The sequence below is a fragment of the Rhipicephalus microplus genome, chromosome 3, assembly GCF_043290135.1.
Source record: "Rhipicephalus microplus isolate Deutch F79 chromosome 3, USDA_Rmic, whole genome shotgun sequence".
Taxonomy (NCBI): Eukaryota; Metazoa; Arthropoda; class Arachnida; order Ixodida; family Ixodidae; genus Rhipicephalus; species Rhipicephalus microplus.
This window is the reverse complement of record NC_134702.1, coordinates 284,510,450-284,532,922: the sequence shown is the minus strand read 5'-3', so window position 1 is coordinate 284,532,922 and position 22,473 is coordinate 284,510,450. Positions and strand designations below refer to the sequence as shown.

The 22,473-nt window shown below is 46.0% G+C and overlaps 1 protein-coding gene across 8 annotated transcripts in view; it reads right to left on the bottom strand.

The window, feature by feature from the left end:
* Pink1 (PTEN-induced putative kinase 1) overlaps positions 1-22,473 on the bottom strand; it is a 446,363-nt gene that overhangs the window by 63,705 nt on the left and 360,185 nt on the right. Inside the window, exon 8 of one of the 8 annotated variants that reach the window (XM_075887745.1) lies at positions 7,947-8,176. The exons of the other annotated variants lie outside the window; for them this stretch is intronic. Coding sequence (XP_075743860.1) covers positions 8,111-8,176 — 66 coding nt within the window. The 3' untranslated portion in view covers positions 7,947-8,110. Of the gene's footprint in view, positions 1-7,946; positions 8,177-22,473 lie in introns of those variants that run through there. 8 annotated transcript variants of the gene reach the window in all.

The following is a 22,473-nucleotide window of genomic DNA, read 5'->3' as shown; positions in this document are numbered from 1 at the left end:
TGATTACACCTTACGGGAGTCTGTATCATGTAAGATAACTTACAAAAACCTGGTATATCTAACTGCAGCCATTTAGAGACCCCCCGCTACATCGCCTGAATTTTTAGATGACCTAAATGCTTTTCTCTGTAACAATATAAACAATAGCACACGGTTCATAATGTCTGGTGATTTTAACCTTCCTCATATTAACTGGGAGACCTTGACGCCAGGTGATATCGAAACTGCAAGCGGAGACAAGTTATTAAAGATATTGTTTTTGCACAACCTTATGCAAGTGGTGAAGGAAGCCACTAGAATAACTACTGAAACCAAGTCAATGCTCGACCTTGTGTTCTTATCAAGCCAGTTGGAAGACTACATGGTGTCAGTGGAAGAGGGCATATGTGACCAAGGGCTAGTTGTTACCAATATTACCACAGAAAAAAGTGCTCGCTCAAAGTCTGTATTCCATGTAAAAATTAAAAATTTTGCGGAAGCGAATGACACGTCTATTTTAGATTTATAAGAAGTTGCCTTCGACGAATTTCAGTCTGCCTCAAATTATGAATCCGTTGAGACATTATGAATCGATTTAAGACAATCGTGGACACCTGTGTACATAGATTTATCCCATCTCGTCTTAAAAAGGTCAAACAATGCAGCCCATGGATAACCAGGAATGTATTCACATGAAAAGGAAAATTAAAAGGCTACGGAAAGAAGGCAGGAACACTACCAAACTATCTCAAGCTCGTAAATCCCTAAAAGAAGCCTTGTCCAAATCAAAGAGTAAGTTTTTCCAACATATCTTCGCTGAATTCATTATGAGTGCGCCTCAAAAGTTCTGGCTTTATATGAGTGGCAGAAAAGAAAAAATTGAACATATCACTGTCGGATCGAGAACAGTGACGCAAAAGGTTGAGATAGCAGACGAGTTCTACAGGTTTTTCCAGTCAGTGTTCACGATGTTGTCAGATGTGTGCGGTGATAGCAGCATGCATTCTTCATGCGCATGTCCTATGGAACCCTTGTTATTTGATCAAAAAGGTGTACTTTCTCGGTTACTAAATATAGATGCGAAAAAGACTAGCGGCCCGGACAAAATACCAACTGCCTTTCTGAAAAGATACCCAGAATGGGTATCATTATTTCATGTTATTATCTTTGAAAATTTTTTAGGAACTCACTCTCTTCCACAGGATTGGCTCTGTGCAATTATCAAACCTTTGTTTAATGCCGGCAACCGAATGATTATTAGCAACTATCGTCCTGTGCCACGTTGATTTGCTGCAAGCTTATAGAACATATTGTTACGGTGCATCATCGACAAGAGCAAGCGTTGCACTTAGCGAAGATGAAGAAGACGCCTGTGCGTTAGGCGCTTGCGCGAGAGGCAACTCAGACATCTTGTTCGGCTGCCGATTCTCGGTGGACGCTATCCTGTAAGCCAAGACCTCGCCCCGTCACATTTGGGGGAAGTGCTGGGCGACCGCCTCGCAACGGAACTTCGCAGCGGCCGACGTTTGAAGGGTCATTCCACAACGATGACGGAGAGTACGGTGTCTGCATCTGCTCCTGGTGTTCCTGCGGCCGGAGATGATGCGGTAACTACATCTCCTTCTGCGACCACAACCTTCATGCTCGAACCCCCACGGGATCCTGGCACGTTCAGCGGTTCCGGCGATCCAGATGAAGTTGACGTTGAAGATTGGCTGGCAGAGTACGAACATGTGAGTACTCAATACCGATGGGGCCCGACTCTTATGCTGGCAAACCTGTTATTCTATCTTAGGGGAACCGCCAAATCGTGGTATGAGAACCATGAAACAGAACTTGGGAGTTGGGCAGTGTGCTGGGAGAAAATGTTGGACCTGTTCGGAAAGCCGATTGGAAGAAAAATGGCCGCGAACAAAATGCTCGCGTCTCGGGCGCAGACCTCGACCGAGTCTTACATCTCCTATATAGAAGATGTGTTGTCGTTGTGTCGCAAAGCCAATGTAGAGATGCCGGAGGCTGACAAGGTCGGGCATATTCTTAAGGGGATTGCGGATGACGCATTCAACCTCCTCATCTGCAAAAATTTTTCTACAGTGGACGCCATTATAAAAGAATGTCGGCACTTTGAGCAAGCGAGGAGCCGGCAGATTAACAGCGTGTTTACCCGCCTTCCGAATACGGCTCCAACATCATCTTGCGAAGACCGTGCAAGAACACAGCCACCACCTCTAGATTCATCGGATCAGGTGACCCGAATTGTACAGCGCGAACTTGAAGCCATTGCCTCTGATCCGGTTCACACCGCTGCAAGTGACACGACCCCACTCACTGCTAACATGGTTTAAGCCATCGTCCGCCAAGAACTCGCCAGCATAGGTATTCCCTCGGTGTGCGCTTTGCCCAGCCCGCAGCGAGCTTCATGGCGTCCATCCTCGTCCTATCACAAGCAGCAGTTTACGGCCTGATCTCGCGACCCTGCTGCGTGGAGAACCGTCGACAATCGACCAATTTGTTTTCATTGCCACCGTATTGGTCATGTCGCCCATTACTGCAATTACCGCTGGTCCTCGCCACCTCGGACTTCATCTCAACCTCACTACCGACAGGACAGCACCCGCTTCGTGTCTGCCGCGCAGCCTTCTCCGCAAAACAACTACAGAAGGTTTAACAGCCGATCTCCGTCACCGCATGGTCGTCAGTCGCGTTCGCCTCCAGGACGTCGCCAGTCGTCTCACTCACCGCAGACTCGCAGGCCGTCGTCCCCATTAAACCCCGCTCCTGCCTACCCGGAAAACTAAACGGTGCAGCGCCCGGAGGTGACGCTGCATTTTCGACTCCCTCCACAAATCCTCTCTTGACGCTTCCGACGAGACAAAATTTGTTAGACGTTGCCGTTGACGCTGTGGCTATTTCTGCCCTTATAGATACTGGAGCACACATTTCTGTAATGAGCACGAACCTTCGCCGACACCTACATAAAGTGCACACGCCTGCCGCTTCCCACAAACTTCGTGTCGCTGATGGGAGGACCCCTGATGTTCAAGGGATGTGCACGGCCCGTGTGTCCATTGCCGGTCATCCTACATTAGTTCAGTTTGCCATCATTGAAATGTGTCCTCATGACCTAATACTTGGTTTGGACATCCTGTCACGTCATTCTGCGCTCATTGATTGTGCCACTGGTGCTCTTCAGCATGAACTGCCGCAGTTTGCCGATTTTCCAGCTAACTATTCTCCCCGTTTATGCTCTCGTCACCACGTTCGCTTGCCTCCGCAAGCTGCTACATATGTCACTTTGTCGTGCTCACGTCATGCGCCCGATGGTGACTACCTCGTAACTCCTATAGTTGACGTACTGATGGCCCGAGACGTCGCCCTCCCTCACACTGTTGTCGCCGTCGCTAATAATACAGTGGTTATACCACTACTCAACGTGAGTATCTTGACTCAAGTTATTCCGCAAGACATGTCTTTGGCCACCCTATCTCCACTTGACAGCTGCAACGTTACTGGTTAGGACACCGATACTACATCCCCCTATCTTGGCCGCAATTACACTCTGCCTGCACATGATATTAACAAGGTGATGGCTCCCGACCTCACTGCAGTGCAAGCTGCCAGCCTCCGTAGTCTGCTAACATCATATAGAGACGTTTTCGACTTTGACCACCGCCCTCTCAGCCAAACAACTGCAGTGACTCACCGGATGAACACTGGTGATGCCAGTCCTATACGGCGGCGTCCATATCGCGTATCTCACAAGGAACGCCAAGTAATTCAAAATGAAGTGGATAAAATGATTACTAAAGACGTAATAGAACCCTCATCCAGCCCCTGGATCTCCCCAGTCATGCTGGTTGAGAAGAAGGATGGCAGCTGGCGCTTTTGCGTGGACTATCGCCATTTAAACAAAGTGACCCACAAAGACGTCTACCCTTTGCCTCGGATTGATGACGCCCTCGATTGCCTCCATGGTGCCCAATACTTTTCGTCTATCGACCTTCGGTCCGGCTATTGGCAAATTTCCGTCGACCCCATGGATCGTGAAAAAACCGCTTTCGTTACGCCCGACGGCCTCTACCAGTTCAAAGTCATGCCGTTTGGACTGTGTAATGCGCCGGCAACTTTCGAGCGCATGATGGACTCCCTTCTCCGAGGATATAAGTGGTCCATCTGCTTATGTTACTTAGACGATGTTGTCGTCTTTTCACCTACCTTTGACAGCCATATAACACGTCTGTCAGCCATTCTGGATGTTTTTCGAAGAGCTGCTCTCCAGCTCAATTCTGCAAAATGCCATTTCGGACGTCGCCAAATCACCATACTCGGCCACCATGTCAGTGCCGATGGTGTTCAACCAGATCCCGAAAAGGTGCGAGCAGTACAACAATTTACTGAACCACGCTCAACCAAGGACGTCCGAAGTTTTGTAGGGCTATGTTCCTATTTTCGTCGATTCGTCCGCAACTTCGCCGACATCGCTCGAAAACTTAATGATCTCTTAAAGAAGGAAGTTCCCTTCGCATGGGGTATAGAGCAAGCGGACGCCTTTCCGGCTCATATCCATCTACTGTCTACGCCACCAATACTGGCCCATTTCGACCCAGCATCACCTACAGAGCTTCGGACCGATGCCAGTGGCCATGGAATTGGAGCGGTCCTTGGCCAACGACAGCACGGGAAGGACCGCGTGATTGCTTACGCCAGTCGTCTTTTTTCACCTGCCGAACGGAAGTTCTCCATCGCTGAGCGTGAATGTCTAGCTTTAGAGTGGGCCATGGCGAAATTCAGGCCTCACCTGTATGGCCGAACTTTTTCCGTTGTTATGGACCATCACGCTCTTTGCTGGCTGTCATCGCTAAAGAACCCATCTGGACGTCTTGGTCGCTGGGCGCTCTGTCTGCAAGAATACTCATTCGTGGTTCACTACAAGTCGGGACGCCTCCACACAGATGCAGACTGTTTGTCACGTTATCCGGTTAAAACGCCCGACTTGACAGACCTTGATTCAGACCCCTGCATTCTCTCCATCCACGCTTTGGGTGATATCTCCACCGAACAACGATGTGACCCGTCGTTACTCTCCATCATCGAGCGTCTGACCTCTGCTCCAACAGACCCTTCTGTTCACCTGTTCAAACTGCACGACAACATTCTGTACCGTCGAAGCTTCAACGCTGATGGCCCGGAATTACTACTCGTGCTTCCCCATCCCCTGCGTACCAGCGTTCTCGAACAACTACATGACGTACCTACAGCCGGTCACCTAGGCGTCTCTCGTACCTACGATCATGTGGGACGTCGCTTTTTCTGGCCCGGACTGTATCGTTCTGTGGTTCGCTACGTCACTGCTTGCGACCGCTGCCAACGCCGCAAGCGCCCTCTGTGCTACCGTCTGGCCTCCTATAGCCCACTGACATACCGACAGAACTATTCTTCCGTGTTGGCCTTGACCTGTTGGGCCCGTTTCCTACGTCCACCTCCGGAAATAAATGGGTTGCAGTCGCCACAGACTACGCCACACGGTTTGCCATCACTAAAGCACTGCCGACAAGCGTTTCCACTGACGTGGCTGACTTTCTTTTGTATGAAGTCATTCTTCATCATGGCGCTTCGCGGCAGCAGCTTACTGATCGAGGAAGGTACTTTCTTTCACGTGTTGTGGATGACATTCTCCGCGCCTGCTCCACTGAGCACAAGCTTACCACCGCTTATCATCCACAGACAAATGAATTGACCGTGCGTCTGAACCGAACACTGACGCAGATGCTGTCAATGTACGTTTCGCCAGATCACCGTGACTGGGACAAAGCACTCCCCTTTGTCACGTTCGCGTACAATTCTTCACAGCACGACACAGCTAGTTATTCGCCGTTTTATTTGCTATTTGGCCGACATCCAGCATTACCATTTGACACGCTCTTTCCTTCGGCTGCCCCCTTGTCTACTAAGTACGCCAGCGATGTCATTTCTCGAGCCCATGCAGCCCGTCAGCTTGCCCGTGATCGGCTGCACTTGTCGCAAGCGCACCAAAAAGACCGCTATAACAGTCGCCACCAAAGCGTGCACTTCTCGCCGGGGTCTCTGGTACTTCTCTGGGCACCAAACCGCCAAGTCGGCTCATCAGAGAACCTACTATCACACTACCATGGCCCCTACAAAGTGTTACGACAACTTAGTGACGTGAGCTACGAGATCTCACCACTGAACAATGCCTCTTCGACCACCTCACTCCAGACAGACGTTGTACACGTTTCCGGACTGAAACCGTATCAACCTCCTCGTTCGTCGCCGCCGTACTAAGCGCCGTGACTGTGCTTCCGCCGCAGGGGAGTGATGTTACTGTGCATCATCGACAGGAGCAAGCGTGGCACTTAGCGAAGATGAAGAAGACGCCTGTGCGTTAGGCGTTTGCGCGAGAGGCAACTCGGACATCTTGTTCGGCTGCCAATTCTCGGTGGACGCTATCCTGTAAGCCAAGACCTCGCCCAGTCACAATATTATAGCAAAGCATATCATGGTTCACTTGGAGATCAATCAATTACTTAATGACTGTCAGCATGAATTTAGAAGCGGCAAGTCCACAGTAACACAGTTGATTCAAACGATTCATGATTTTAGTTTGGCTATAGACGAACGCAAACAGGTTGATGTAATTTGCATTGATTTTGCTAAAGCTTTTGATGTTGTCAACCACACTAAGCTGCTTTTTAAACTGAGAAAAATGGGATTCAGTGATGAAACTATAAATTGGATTGGTGCATACTTGAGTAACCGCAAGCAAGCGGTGAGGATTGATTGTTGTCTTTTAACTACGCTAGATGTAATTTCAGGTGTGCCTCAAGGGTCCGTTCCTGGCCCGCTGTTGTTTTTATCGTACATCAACGATATAAATACTATTGTAAAGTCCTCTATTAGGATGAAACTTTATGCTGATGACTGTTTGATTTATATGCCTGTAAGCTGTACTGATAATCAGCTTGAGTTGAACAAGTGCCTTGAATATTTGGAATTGTGGTGTCGCGAATGGGATATGCAAATTAACCACAAAAAAAAAACAACTTATGTACACATTAACAATAAGAAAAATGCTCTTGAATTTCAATACAGCGTCGGGAGCAACACCCTCTGTGAAACAACATATTTTAAATACTTAGGTGTGACAATTACAAACAACTTAACTTGGCACCGTCATATTGAATCAGTTTCTTCCGAGTCATTTAAAAAACTTTGTTATCTTCGAGCGAAGTTGCATAAAATGCCGAAACACGTTAAGCTGCTTGCATACCAAACATATATTAGACCTAGATTGAAGTATTCCTCCGTGGTTTGGAGCCCTCACCAAAAACACTTAGTTACCAAATTAGAACGTATTCAGAGGCGTGCACTACAGTTTGTGTGCCCTACACATAGAAGGCGGGATTTATTAACTGACATGCTCAATTCATGCAATTTAGAACCACTGGAAATTCGAAGACAAAAACAAAAACTTAAAACGTTATATCGTATATTGCAAGGGATATTAAAAATACCTAAAGACGAGTACAAACGCCTTCCCGGAAAACGTAGTGCTAGATTGAATCATGATGCCTTCATTGAACTTTTGAACGCTCGCACTGACATCTTCCGGTGGTCATTTTTTCCGGATGCTATAGAACAATGGAATCGATTACCCCATCATGTTGTTAATAGTACCAACGTGCAATCTTTTGACAGAGAAATTGATGCTTATTTTGGTCATGGTTAAATTGAAATACTGCCAATTTTGGTTCCTTGTGTGCATTGCTATTTGAGTGCCAGTTGTCTTGATTTCTGTACGTACTATTGTACTCCCTCCCTGTTATGACCCTCAAGCGAGGGTTGACAGTATTATTAAATAAATAAACAAGATGAGAATACACGCTACTTATCCCCGTGCATACTCACATAATGAACACACCTATTTTTTCACAGAGCCAAAGCAAAGCTGGTGTTGAATATTTTATTCAAGAAAGAGGACATGTGTGAGCACGAGCAGCTCATGCTGGAGTGCACCGAAAGAACCTCTGCTGGACACTGGACGCATTTGTTACCGCTCTGAGCCATTGAACATTTGTTTTCGCTGACTCCATCAGTGAAGACACTTTTTCTTCTACATTTTATGGTGCCGAGAAACCTGGGACTCTGCCATACAAGCGGCCCCACGCAAGTACTTCGCCTGCAACGAAGATGGAGCGTATCAATGGCAAATGAACGACTCAGCGAGCTCTGCACATGCGTTTGTGAAAGGAAGCACAGCAACTGATCGACTCCAACCAGTTTGCCTCATTGGACCTACGTGTGGTGCACGACCGGCTGAAGGCATGCAAGAAAAGCCTGCAGGGGCTCAACTTAAAACTCGAAGCACACCTCACTGACGACCAAGTCACAGAAAATTATGCCTTCGTAGCATAATATGAAGACAACACTGCTGCTACAGTGGCGTTACTGGGACACCACATGGAGGAGTTGAAGGCATCACCGTCCAGAATCCCCGATAGTGCAACAACTAACATCGCGAACGAAGGTATCGTCACTGCAGGTAGTCGTGTTTTTGGCGATCGGATGACACATGGATTCATTGGCTCTCGTCTACCTAAACTTGAGCTGCTTCACTTCAACAGAAGTGTAATATCATGCGGCAGACGTGCCGCATGGAGAACACAGGGCACGGCGCTTATGCGCCGCCCGACAAGAAGTACGCAGCAGCCGGTTGCCAAACAGGAACTCCTTTATTATATACAATGCCGCACATATATACACAAGGTAGCGCCCCCTAAGGGCAAAAATACCTAACATTAAACTGAAAGTAGGTTTGCATGAACTGAAGCCGAAAACACAACCCTAAAATGAAAAGGACATGTGGCTCTAAGATCATTGTACATTAATGCAGACTATTATCATGATTTTGAATTATTATCAGAATTATTATTGGAACAGAAGTAACTTGTGTAACCTTATACAATTTTAGAGGAGTGATATGACACATAGAACTTGTACAACCTTAAACTACTTAGAAGTGTGGCAACTGGGGCTAGTTGGTATGACATGACGATAGTTATAGCGTGAGAACAGAACGACAACACAGAAACAAGAAAGACACAAGACAAGAAGGACATGAAGGAACTGAGCGCTCGTGTTCTTTGTGTTCTTCTTGTCTCTGTGTCGTCCTTCTGTTTTCGCGCTATAACTATCGTCTTAATCTAGTGTATTGACAACCTTAACACCCCCCCCTCCTTTTGTTGTAATGTAACCAATTGAAGAGAGAAGTGGCATGAGAAGGAGAAAAAAAAAACATAGCTATGTACACAGTGCACCATGACTGAAAGCACTTATACAAACAAAATACAACAAATCACAACATACCAGTGTACCAAGCAGTAGACTTAAACTTATACAATAAATAAATGCATGGTATACACACAACAATGCACACGTATAGTACAGATTCCAGCATACAAGTAAGAAAGACGAATTTAGGACGCGAAGTCCTTAAACCTTGACGGTTTCTTAGGCGAACGTTTGGAACGGCAAATCTAATTGTGCTATGAAGTGTTCCCTTGCGGAGCAGCAAGTTCGGTACGTGAAGATGAGCCTACTGGCTCGCTTACGCGCTGCTCAAGCACAGCTGAGAGCATACAGGAATAACTGGAGTCCAACGATTCGCTTAAGCGTGTCTCAGTTGCAGCTGGGGACGGAGAACCCCGATGCGAAAAATGGGAACCTGAAGGTTCTGAAGCATGTCCAATAGTGTTAGGAAGGATGCTGGCATGGGAACTGGACTCGTCTGTCAAGTGTTGAGACGGAGCCTGAAAAGAGTTCTGAGGACTCCGAAGAGTGCTCGGTGCAGGGTAAAACTTCCTGGTGGCTGGGCACCACAGCCGAACTTGCAACCGGTGCCTGAATACCATTTTCCCCCAGAAAAGATAGTGAAGCTGCAGGAATAGGGATAGAAAAAAATCGCGTGGAACCGATGCAGAGTATTGCGACTGGCTCTGCAAGGGTATTGAAGAGTGCAAGCGTGAAAAAGGTTCTCATTTGGAATGGACGATTACAAGCTTAGAAGCATTCCAAACCGATCTATCACTGAGCTTAAATGCCTGGGATCCTTGTGTTTTTTCCCTGGATATTTGTGTTTTTTCCTTGGAACGTACTTTGACTCTTTGGCCAACCTAAATGACTGAAGGTTTGCCTCCTCACTTCTGATCGACATAATCAATTCTTCACGTACTTCTGCCTCTGAAAGACTCGTGTCCATATGGTATCATACGAAAATGACTGAAAAGTAGACGGCAACGTCAGATAAGTTATGTAAACCACTGTGCGAAGTTGACACTTATGAAGCAACAGCGCGGGAGACGATCCCGTAGTTGCATGGACAGAAAAACGGTAAGTACCCAAATACTCAGTAATTGCCTTCTTTAAAGAACATTGTTCTAGTTGGGCTAGTTGAATGTACTCTTTCAGGACCCTGCTGAAACGCTCAACCTGCCCATTGGCTTGAGCATAGTAGTTGGAAGAACAGAGGTGTCGAATACCTTGTTTGGAAAGAAAAGTTTCGAACTGACGAGGCTTAAACTGGGGACTGTTGTCTGTTACTATGCATGCTGGAAAACCTTCACGGCAGAAGACTGAAGTCAAGAAGATGATGACTGCATCCGACGACGTCTCGAACGAAACAAACCTCAGGCCATTTGGAGTAATAGTCTGTCTGTCTGTCTGTCTGTGTCTGTCCATCTATCTATCTAGCCGCCTAGGACTTTCAGCTCTCCTGGCCGTTTCGGTAATGGTATCGATACCAAACTTGGTATGGCATAACATGACTGTATTAGGAACATATTTGACTAGTTATAACATGAAAATGATGACATGTATGTCATGAATGTCATGATTTGCATTTCATGGTCCTGCAGTTCCTGCGGTGGTTTCATTCACAAGGCATGTTGCGAAACTGGTATGGTATGACATGATTGCAAGGTGAATACAAGCGACAAACCCTAACGTGAAAATCATGACATGCTTGTCATGTAACCACATGACTACATGCCACGCTCATGATGCGCTCGCGGCCGTTTCGCTAGCGTCACATATACCAAGTTTGGTATTAGGGTACGGGAATTGATGACAAAGGTATGTGACTGCTGCAAACATGATAATCATCAGATGCGTGTTATATAACAACATGACTACATGCCACGCTCATGATGTGCTGCCGGCCGTTTCACTAGTTTCACTTATAGCAAATTTGGTATTACGGGACGTGAATGGATGACGAAGGTATGATACTGGTGCGAACATGATAAACATGAAATGCGTGTCATATAACAACATGACTACATGCCACGCTCATAATGCACTCGCGGCCGTTTTGCTAGTTTCACATGTACCAATCTTGGTATAACGCGACGCAAACGAACGACAAAAGTAAATAACACATGCAAACATGATAATCACGACATGTGCGTCAAGTAATACATGACTATATGCCACACTGATGATGCGCTAGCAGTCGTTTCGTTAGATTAACAAATGCCAAATTCAGTATTACATGATGCCAATGGATGACAAAGGTATGTGAATGGTGCAAACATAATAATCATAAGATGCGTGTCATGTGAGAACATGACTACGTGTCGCAACCAAGGCAGCAATATATTTCAACATGACGCGGTGCGCGTGCTCGCCGGCGTTGATTTTGTCGCGTCCCACGCCAGGCGTCGGTCCTGCCATATATTCACAGGCGCGCGCCGCGCTGTGTTGCTTTGACGCATGCGCGTTTCAGCGCGTCCGGCGTCCCTCTATCATGAAAAGAGGGAAATGCAGTGTTGTTTGGGTAACGCATTGGCGCGAAATGCAGCGTGTCGCATTTTACACCGGTTGCCATCGGGCCGCGCCGATGGACGCTGGTCGTGCCTGGGGTCAGACTATAGAGTGCTCGCGTTTCACTAACGTAGCGCCGCTGTGACCAGAAAGCGCGCGTCAACACTACATTGGAGTATATTGGGCCCTTCTTAATGCACTCATGGCCGTTTTGCTAGCTCCACATATACCAAATTTGGTGTTACGTGGCAAGCGTGTCACGTGGCAAGCGTGTCATCTTGACAAGCGTGTCATGTAAGAACATGACAACATACCGCGCTTATGGCGTGCTCGCGGTCGTTCCCGCTATCTCTACATATAACAAATTCAGTATCACGTGACGTGAATAGAGGCGGAGGTAAACGACACATCAAAACATAATAATCATGACACGGAAGTCATGTATGGAATCATTTACCTCCCCCTTGGAACGTTGTGGTGATTTTAAAGGGACATATCTACCTTTCTTATTCGTGCTTCGCATATCATCGATTTCCACTGTATGTGGAATCTGCCAATTTTTTACACAAAGGTACTCCACACGAAGCGAGCATCTTCCCGTGACAAGGGGAAGTACCTGAAGCTCAGGCGCATCATCTAGGATTGTAGCCCAATGTTCAGTGAGGTGCTTGTGAACTATAAAACTTTTTTTCTTAGGGATAAAAAGGACGTGCGACCAATTATTAGGAATGCATTGTTGTTAACAAATAGTGAGTCCCTACTCAGAAATGTGTTGTATGACCTGTGTGCAGAAAATAAAAGGTGTTTATCAAGATACCACTCGTGATTCTAGTTTCTGAGTATGACGTTATGAATGATGGGGCTTTATTCACAGATCAGTGCTTGAGAAAATGATGGTTCGACGTGGAAGATGTTGCAAGCAACGGCTCAAAACTGAGTTCATCATTCCACTCATCAAACAGTTCACTTCAATAAAATGTTTCAGTGCCGTCACGCGCTGACTTTCGGCATCCTGTCGACCTGACGATATTTCAGTTCAGTCGCGCACCCGCGTAGACATCCTGTTTTCCAGAAGCTAATTAACATATTTTCTCGGTCGCCATTTGAGGTCATGCACGAGCAAAAAATATATTTTAAATGTTTCACATTGCCCGCACGCGTGGTTGATTCCCATCTCTGCGCAGCGCATCACTGCCTTGGGTGACGTGCAAACGTGTGCCAGCGCCATATAGCGGTTTACTTCCAAGGCGTTATGCGCTAGCCGGCGTAACGCACTTCCTTATTCTAGCCACTATAACAATGCCGAGCATGGATAGATAGATGGATGGATGAATAGATGTATCTGGCTGTGCACTTTAGATCGGGTGGTGGCTCACACCACCTAGCCATAAAGTTAAGTACTATCACTGTGTGTTTAAGGCTTGAATTTCACTCGCGCCTCGATTGTAGCCACCAATCAGTTAGCCTCCTCCTGGTTGTTTCTACCCATTTTAAGTCTACTTTGCCTTAACTGTCCCTAAACCCCAATGCTTTGAGAAATTCGGCGCCATTATCTTCGACTATAGGACGGAGCCCTTTGCAGAACATTATCAAATGTTCAGCCGTTTTCTCCTTCTCTCCACACACTAAATACCGTGTCTGTGCCTTCGTATTTTGCTCGGTACGTCTTGGTCCGCAATACTCCCGTTCTGATCTCGAAGAGCAGACAACTACCCCGAGAATTATCGTAGATCTTTTCCCTTGCGATTTCCAGCTTAAAAGTTCGATAGGTCTCAAATGATCATTTCGTAAGCCTTCCCATCTTCCACATGTCCCTCTCTGTTTCCTTCACCTTCTTCTTAACCGATATTTTCTTTGGGCTTGGTATTCTGCTATTGTCTAAATACTTGCCTGATAGTTTTCGAGTTCGCTTCCTCTATTTAGTATCAACATTCTTCATGTACACGTAGCTGAAAACTTACCTAGCCCCACGCTCCTCTCCCATTTTTCTCAATTGCTCCTCAAATTGTATCTTGCTGCTGGCTTCCCTACACTCAAACGATGTCCATCCCATGTCACCCTGCACCCCCTGATTTGGGGTATTCCCGTGTGCTCCCAAAGCAAGTCTACTTATGCCCCGTTGTTTAATTTCCAATCTTGCTTGAACTTCTAATTTTATGCACAAGACCACGTTGCCGAACGTCAAACCTGGGACCATGACACCTTTCCAAATCCCTCTCACGTCATACCTATTGCAGTTCCACAGTGCAATAGGGACACAGTGCCCTATTTTTCATTACAGCAGTATTCCTGGTGCCCTTAAGTCATTACATATTTTTCGTGCTCCCTTAGATACTCAGCCCTGTTATTTATCCATACGCCCAAATATTTGTATTTATCCCCTATTTCTAGCGTGACTTCCTGTATCTTATGCTCACTGCCTTTTTTATCATTAAAATCATGGTTGCCGATTTTTCCCTGCTGAACTTCAAATTTAACCTATCTCCCTCATTACCACATATGTCTATCAATCCCTGCAGATCTTCCTTGTTGCTGGCTATTATAACTATATCATCTGCATACATCAATGCTGGTAATTATTGTTCAATGTGTTTTCCTTGCTTCGCAAAAAATAGGTTGAGGCCGAGTTTACTTCCCTCTAATTTGGCTCCTAGTCCCTGGAAATACAGCATAAATAATAGAGGTGACAAGGGACATCCCTGTCGAAGCCCACATTGTATCTCTATAGGTGCAGATACCTGTTCTTCCCTTTGATAACTACCTTGGTACTTCTATAGATGTCCTTTCAAAGATTAGTTACTCCATCTTCCACATCTGGTGTGCCCAGTATTCCCCACAAGTCTTCTTGAATCACACTATCGTAAGCTCCCTTGATGTATATAGAAATGCCAGCCACAGGGGCCTGTGTTCTTTTTCCACTATTGCAGTACTTTGCATCAATGAAAACAGATTGTCCTTTAACCTCCTTTGTTCACAGAACCCATTTTGTAGTTCTCCCAGCCCCCCCCCCCCCCCCATTCTCAACCCATGTCTGTATTCTTTCCTTTACTATCTGCATCACCAGCCAGTAAACTACTGATGTCACTGTTATGGGACGATAGTTGTTTATATCAGCTTCCTCCCCCTTTCCTTTATATTCCCTTCAGGCGCAACGTCCACATTTGTGGACGCCAAGTTCACACCTAGGTGTTTCGAAAATAGGTCTTGAATCTGGCGCGGAAACAATGCTCCCGCAACCTCTGCATCTTGCTGCAAGGACGCGTGGCGCCATCTCTTGCACCTGGTTCAAAATAACATCGTAAACAAAAGTCAAAATGGACGCCTCCACTTTCTATGGCGGGACACGTAAGTGGCTCTGATGTTTTTATCGTTTACTTCGTACCTTTTTAGCTGGTGTGAAATTTTGCATTTGTCAGTAATGACTAAGATATCCCGCATGCCTTTTAACAATATTTTGGCAATAGGAAATCATTTGTAATGACAGAAAGGTTCAGCTAAATTTCGCGTCCACGAACGTGGACACTGCGCTTCAGTGCCTCCTTTGTTGAAAGGCTGCTATTTCTCTGTGTTTCACTTCGGCAGCATCAAATGATGTTTACGTTAATAATTTTTGTCACCAGGAGTTCAAGATCATGCATCGAGACGACAAAAAGGCGACGGTGAAACAGCAGAAGACGTCCTTAAAAAATAGCCAATGGAGATGTTTCCGATGGAGACATTTCGGACGACAAAAAGGAGGAAGAGAATGAAGAGAACACAAAATTACGTTTTGTTTGAAAAACCATTAGCCTTTTAGTTAAGATCCTGCCGCCCGGTTCTTGGCCGATCCCCCTTTGGGGGTGTGCGCCAGACTATCAAGGATCATCATCATCATCAGCTGAGCGTCAACAAGCCCCAGAAAAAGCGTGGGCGACCAAGCAGTGAGAACCCCCAGGTGATGAAAAGGAAGGCACCCAATGCGTCACCCCTGCCAGTGAGCACTCTTCGCTATGACGGCATCCAGCACTGGCCACAGCAAATGAACATACCCAACGCACAACGCTGCAGGAGGGATGGATGCTCATCCAAGAGCCGCGTCCGCTGCAGAAAGTGTGACATTTTTCTTTGCCTGACATCGCAGAATGACTGCTTCTACCTCTTTCACACTAAATAGACTTTTTCTGGTAACTTCTCTCAATATTACTTTGAAAGAAGTTATTTTGAATTTAAATGGAAAGCGTGTTTTCTTCTTTGTCGCTTTTCACTAATATTACTGCTTTGAGGCGCAATGTCCACAAACGTGGACGCTGAGCAAAAATTGAACCAATAAACATATTTTGCATTTGTTTCGAGTTTCTTACTTTAAAAGGCTTAAATATTGAAATTATGAACAAAAAAAATTTTCACGTTGCCAGATTTAATTCGCGCCTGAAGGGGATATATCATGCCCACCCTGCTTAGTTTCTACCCATTTGGAGCTTCACCATTCATTTTTGCTTTGCCTGCTGCCTCTCTTAATGTTTGCTTAGAGTTTGGTCCTAGTTTCTTTATCAGCGTGATTGGGATGCCGTCAGGGCCTGCTGATGTGCTGTTAGGAACACTTTTCTCTGCCTTTTCCACTCTTTGTTGTCCCAGTAGAGCCACTTAGCTAATTGGTCCATCCTCATCTGGTACTGTGCATGCAGCGCTTTCTTTGTGTTAAAATTTTTCTGTCATCATTATTTTTATATATTCCATTGCCTCATCTCCTTCTAGTTTGACCCCTTGAACTGTAGTTTTGATAAGATGCCCCCATGCATCGTAACTTTCACGAGCGGGTGAAAGCGCGAGTGCTGCTGAAGCAGAGATCAAATCAGTCGGCCCATTTCTATCACCTGGAAAGTGCATAAGATAACATCTCCCGCCTGTTAGAACTGCCGTCGAATGCTCAAACAGAGAGTAAACCACCCGTCTTGAATGTGCATGAAACAACACGGGGAGAACGGAGGAATCGATAGAGTATATATAGCATTAATAAACTTGAATTTTAAGGGCGGTCGCCCTTAAAACAGGGCTGGCACACTTGCTATCTCGACGAGTATCAGTGCCTTTTCAATGTAAAGCGACTGTGTGAAAAGAGAACTTCTCTTTGGAGAGACCGTATTTGCGTTTTATAGGAGTTCCACGGTATCAGATCCAAAAGAGTTGGCTGCAGCCTTACTTCATATACAATTACAGTTTTTCGCTATCGCATTTATTGGATTGCATTCAATGCGTCGTCGTGTTGCGAGAACTGATCAGCTAATCGTGAAACCAGCCTGTGAACTCGCGGCACGGCACAAGATAGATGTGCTTGACTTCCGAAGAGTGGTCGTCACCGTCCGTGGTCTCGAAGAGTTTCCATCAACGCCTCATCTGACATCCCTTCGGTGACAATGACACGATTTTCCGAAATCGAGAAAAGTCACAGTTTCGTTGCAAGGGTGCAACAATTAATGACTGCAATAGCAACAACTTTGAATGTAACGCTAAGAACGGCAAGCAGATAGAAATGCACAACGCGCTGCTCACGCACAATGACGCATGAAAACAATTCACAGGTCGAGAGCAAAGAAACAACGTTTACCGCTCGACACTCAATGTGCTGCTTAAACAAAAACAGGGCACGAAACCTAACCACAGGTACAGATATGAGTGCCCCAGTTGTTACTTCGCTGTTCTTCAAAAGCGCACTCTTTTGGCAAACGACGCCTGTCTAGCGAGCGAAGTAATCTTTGTGCACCCGGCAACTAAACGTAATCGTTCCAGTCAAAGTCGAAGGCGCTATTTCCTCCACCGAAGGATAAGCACGCGCGCATAGGCATCTACACTTCCCCCCCCCCCTCCCTCGCCTCTTTTCGCGGGGCATCGGCGCATCGTGACAAGCTGGGTGCCGAGCACGGGCGGCTTTTTTTTCTCTTTTCCTTTCTTTGAGTTTTAATTTTAGATACGTACATATACGGTGGATGATGGCTGTGGCGGCGACGGCAATAGAGCAGCCGGGACTCTCCGCATAAATGTTATGGCAATTAAAAAGAAGAAAAAAAAGCAAAGCTGAACGTTGTCAGCGGCCACACCATGCACGCGCAATGAAACTATGCATGCGCGCAAGGCCTCGGAAACCAAGAGCCAACGACACAGACACATACACGGATACCGTGGAACACCATTCGGCAAAGCGCCCTCCATATGCAGCGCGGCCCTACGTAAATTATGCTAACTAAAACTTGTTTCACATGCGAGCGATTTCGCTCCAAGAGCGGGGCGGTAGCCGCCACGCGAGGCCAAAACAGGTTTCTACAGCGACGACTGGTCGCTGTAGTGAAATTCGCCAGAGTTGCAAAACTTCGCTCGCGACAGAAGCGGCAGAGCGACCAGTGACGTCGTTTCACACATTATGCCAGGGGCAGAGTCGAGGGGTGGATGCGGGCGCAGCGAGGACTCACTCCAACTGAGTAGCAGACGACATCCATCTTATCCTCAGCTCACAAATGTCTCGCGCTGCTTTCAACGAGTTGTTCATTGCAGAAGTTGTGAAACGACATCTTCTTTGGGACAACAAGAGGGAGGATTTCCAAAAGAAGTATAAGAAGAGCATTCTTTGAGAAGAAATTGCCGAGCTCCTTAAGAAGTCGCATAGTTCCATAAAGTAAAAGTCGTCGCTTGAATTGATGAAGTCGTAGTGGCGCCGTTTTCTTTTCGCTACTCTCGACAATGCTTCCACCGGAGTGACAATCGTGTGCGGTGTCTTTTTTATTTCAATAATACTATTACTACTTTCTTTTTTCTTTTTATTTCGCGTTTTCATCGAATGTCACTCCTATATAGAGGAGCCGCATGGTACGCCATACTTCTATGTCACAGCAAATGGTGCTGGTTTAACAACTGATGAAATTTGGTGACAGGCTGCATAGATGAAAGGGTTCACACGAACGAGAGAGCAAGGATGGGTGCTATGCAGTTGACTTGAGAAGTGGCATTCCACACAGGTCACTGAAAAGGAATTTCGTGAGGTGACTCAACAAGGAAGGGGCGCGAAGCTTGCTGTCACAGTTCGGGGAAATAAGGCATTCACCAGGGGCCTTTATTTTTGTTCTCCCCTTCAACAACACCTCTATTTCTCACTAAAACCCAGGCTCATTTGTCCGCATCCTCTGCGATGCTTTTCACGCAAGGAAGAATTGCACCGCACAAAGTTCAAGTTTGCAGGCTGTCGACAGATTCTGCCACACGGGCCAGCTGCTCTCCGTGACACTCAGTGCTGGAATGCTGGGCGAAAAATAGGTGTTCGGTCGCAAGCATAACATACACTGCGAGATAACAACGAATAATAGCTGTTGATTTCAGGCACTAGTGTAGCAACACATGCTGCACTGGTGCCTGCACCTAAATTAAACTGATGAAGCGCCTAAATTACACTGACGAAGGCTAACAATTGAATGTCACTGTGTGCTGACGGCAAAGGTGTGTTGTGTGAAATGATGTGATGGCTTTTCTGCTCACTACCACAGCATTTATGGACGCAAATTCCTGCTAAAGCAAGAATTCCTGCGTAGTCCTTGATCTGGGCCACACACAAGAGCATATACAGCAGCCAAAGAACCGGGACAACGAGCGTATCGTGTATTCATTTCATTTCATTTTATTACCTTAAAAGCCCAACATGGGCATTACATAAGGAGTGGGTTTACATATGTTCATTATACAATAGTTGGAAATAACATGTGTATAAGCGCTATTAAACGCGGCATGAGTAATATGAGTACATGATTCTGCAATGTATACAAGCAGTTGGAATGATGAAAATGACATCTAGTAGTTTTTATTCTGCGAAATGATCGGACATTTTTTGTATGAATGTGGGTGCGCTGGTTATAGCGGCAATTTCGTGGGGCAGGCCATTTCAATCTGTGGCTGTGCGGAAAAAGAAAGAACCTGAAAAGGTTGCAATATGAGTACGGGGGAGCCCACTTGGTTCATGTGCCGAGTTCGATATGACGTTCGGCCAGCGGGAATAATGTACAGTGGTTGATTAAGCAAACAATGATAGAACTTATGAAAAAGAGATAGGGATGATACACGGCGACGAGTAGCAAGTGTCGGTAGTCCTAATTCATTTCGGAAAAACGACACGCTGACATGATATGAATATTGAGAATGTATGAACCTTGTAGCACGGTTTTGTACAGATTCGAGAGCGTTGATTAAATATGTTTGGTGGGGGCTTCATACTGCGCATGCGCATTCGAGCTTGGGGCAGATTATGGTTTGGCAGGCTAGTAATTTTTCATGATTTGGAGCTTGTTTTAGATGGCGGGTAAGAAACCGAGTGCCTTATTAGAAGATGAAATGACGTTAGTAATATGTGCGTTTCAAGACAAATCATTAGTTATGGTAACACCAAGATATTTGTAACAAGACGCAGCTTCTAATGGTATGTTATTGATTGCGTATACCGTATTTACTCGATTCTACCGCGCCCTCGATTGTAACGCGCACCCGATTTCCACCGCGAAAAAAAAAAAAAAAAAACGTAAGACATCGATTGCAACGCGCACCCATTTTTTTTTTTTTTTTGCTGGCCCGCACGATCACACCACTCGAAAAAACGATTCCTTTCGGGATTGTCTTCCATTCAAATATGAGGTACGGGCGAAGCTTGTGCCCATCTGACGTGTAACAGAGCATTGCCGTCACTGTAGTTTTACCGTGGACCGATGTCAGCACGCGAACTTGCTTCGCCCCCTTCTTCTCGACAGTTGTGGTGCCAGGCATGTCGAAGTAAAGAGGCGTCTGATCGGCATTCCAGATTTGCCCAAGCAGGTAGCCGTTGTTGCGCCGCAAGTTTAGGACGAACCTCTGAAAACTGTAAAGCTTTTCATCGCACTTATCCGCAAAAGTTTTCGCATATGCATGTTCCCCTTCGGAGGGAAGAGCCTTTCCTCTTCATATAGTTAATTAGGCAGCACCTGCTCGCTTTAGACAGGCTCCGCATTAGACTTTTTTCTAAGACTAATTGCATAGCCCGCACTTGGAGCAGTTCTGTCGTCATGGGCCGCTGTGCCACTCGCTCCTCAAGCACACACTCGCGGAGCAGCTCTTCAATTTGCGGAAACCGACCCTGCTGTGGTTCACTGAAGCCTTTGCGTGAAGCTTTGCTGTCGACAATCTTCTGCTTTTGTTTCCGCCGGTCCCGCACGCACGTTTCGAGAAGGACCACGATGCGGCCCGATTTCCGTCCGTTTCTGCACACGCGATGATTTTTCTTTTAAAAGCGGCATCGTGGTGCACTCGAGTTTTTGGAGTCGGCCCTTCCAAGTCGTCGATGCTAATGCACTACTAGATGACGAACTCCTCAGCACACGTACGAAGTACCGCACATGGTAAACACATAGGCAGAAATAGCCGACGCACCATGCCAACGCACGTAGGGGGCGGCCATTTTAGATTTGCGATGGCAATAGATTAACCGTAACTTTTTTGTTCGTACTCGATTCTAACGCGCATGCGATTTATGAACTCGCTTAACCGGAAAAAAGGTGCGCGTTAGATCCGAGTAATTACGGTAAATAAGCCAGAGGGTTACGTCGGCGGGAGAAAGTCACAACTTTGCATTTATTTGGGTTTAGTGTCATTAGCCAGCAATCACACCATTGTTGCAGACGGTTAATATTTTCCTGAAGAGAATTTTGGTGAGATGAATTATTAATTGTTTTGTAAGTGACACAATCATCCACAAACATGCGAATATTACAGGTTACATGAGCAGGCAGATCGTTAATATATATTAAGAAGAGAAGAGGCCCGTGAACAGATCCTTGTGGAACTCCGGAAGTTACTTGCAGGGAATCAGACGAGCTGTTGTGAATAAAGACAAACTGTGAGCGGTTATGAAGGAATGCTTCGTGCCATCGTAAGATGTCGGCGTGTACATTAGCCAAAGACAGTTTTAGTAGCAATCGTTGATGTGGTACCTTATCCAATGCTTTCGTGAAGTCTAAAAATATGGCGTCTGTCTGTAGGTTAGTATCCAGATTAGTGTGAAGATCATGTAGAAACGTTGCCAATTGGGTTTCGCAGGAAAACCCTTTCCGAAATTCATGCTGTGAAGGATGAAAAAAGTTATTCGAGTCTAAGAATTTCATGATTTCTGTATAAATGACATGTTCCATGATTTTGCAGGGTACGCTGTTAACGAGATGGGGCGATAGTTAAGTGGGGAGGTCTTATTTCCTGATTTATAGATTGGAAAAACCTTTCCCACTGTCCAATCATGGGGTATGATGCCAGTGGAAAGTGACTGGGAGAACAATAGACACAAATAAACAGCACTGATGTCTTTAGTATTTTTTAACACTTCTGAGTTTATGTTATCGATACCGGCTGAAGATGACAGTTTAAGATTGTCAATTAAGGACAAAATACCATCGACATGGAAATTTATCACTGGCAAGGCATTACATGTGCTCGTAGCTGTAGAAGGAAACGGTGAGTTAGCTTCTTTGGAGAAGACTGACGCAAAAGCTGCATTGAAAATGTTAGCACACTCCACGACATCCGTTATCGTTAACTAGTGTGTTGCTGTTTATATCTCGAGGGTTAACCACGTGCCAGAATTTTCTTGGATTGTTGACCAGCATCTTGGGTAGATCTTCATAA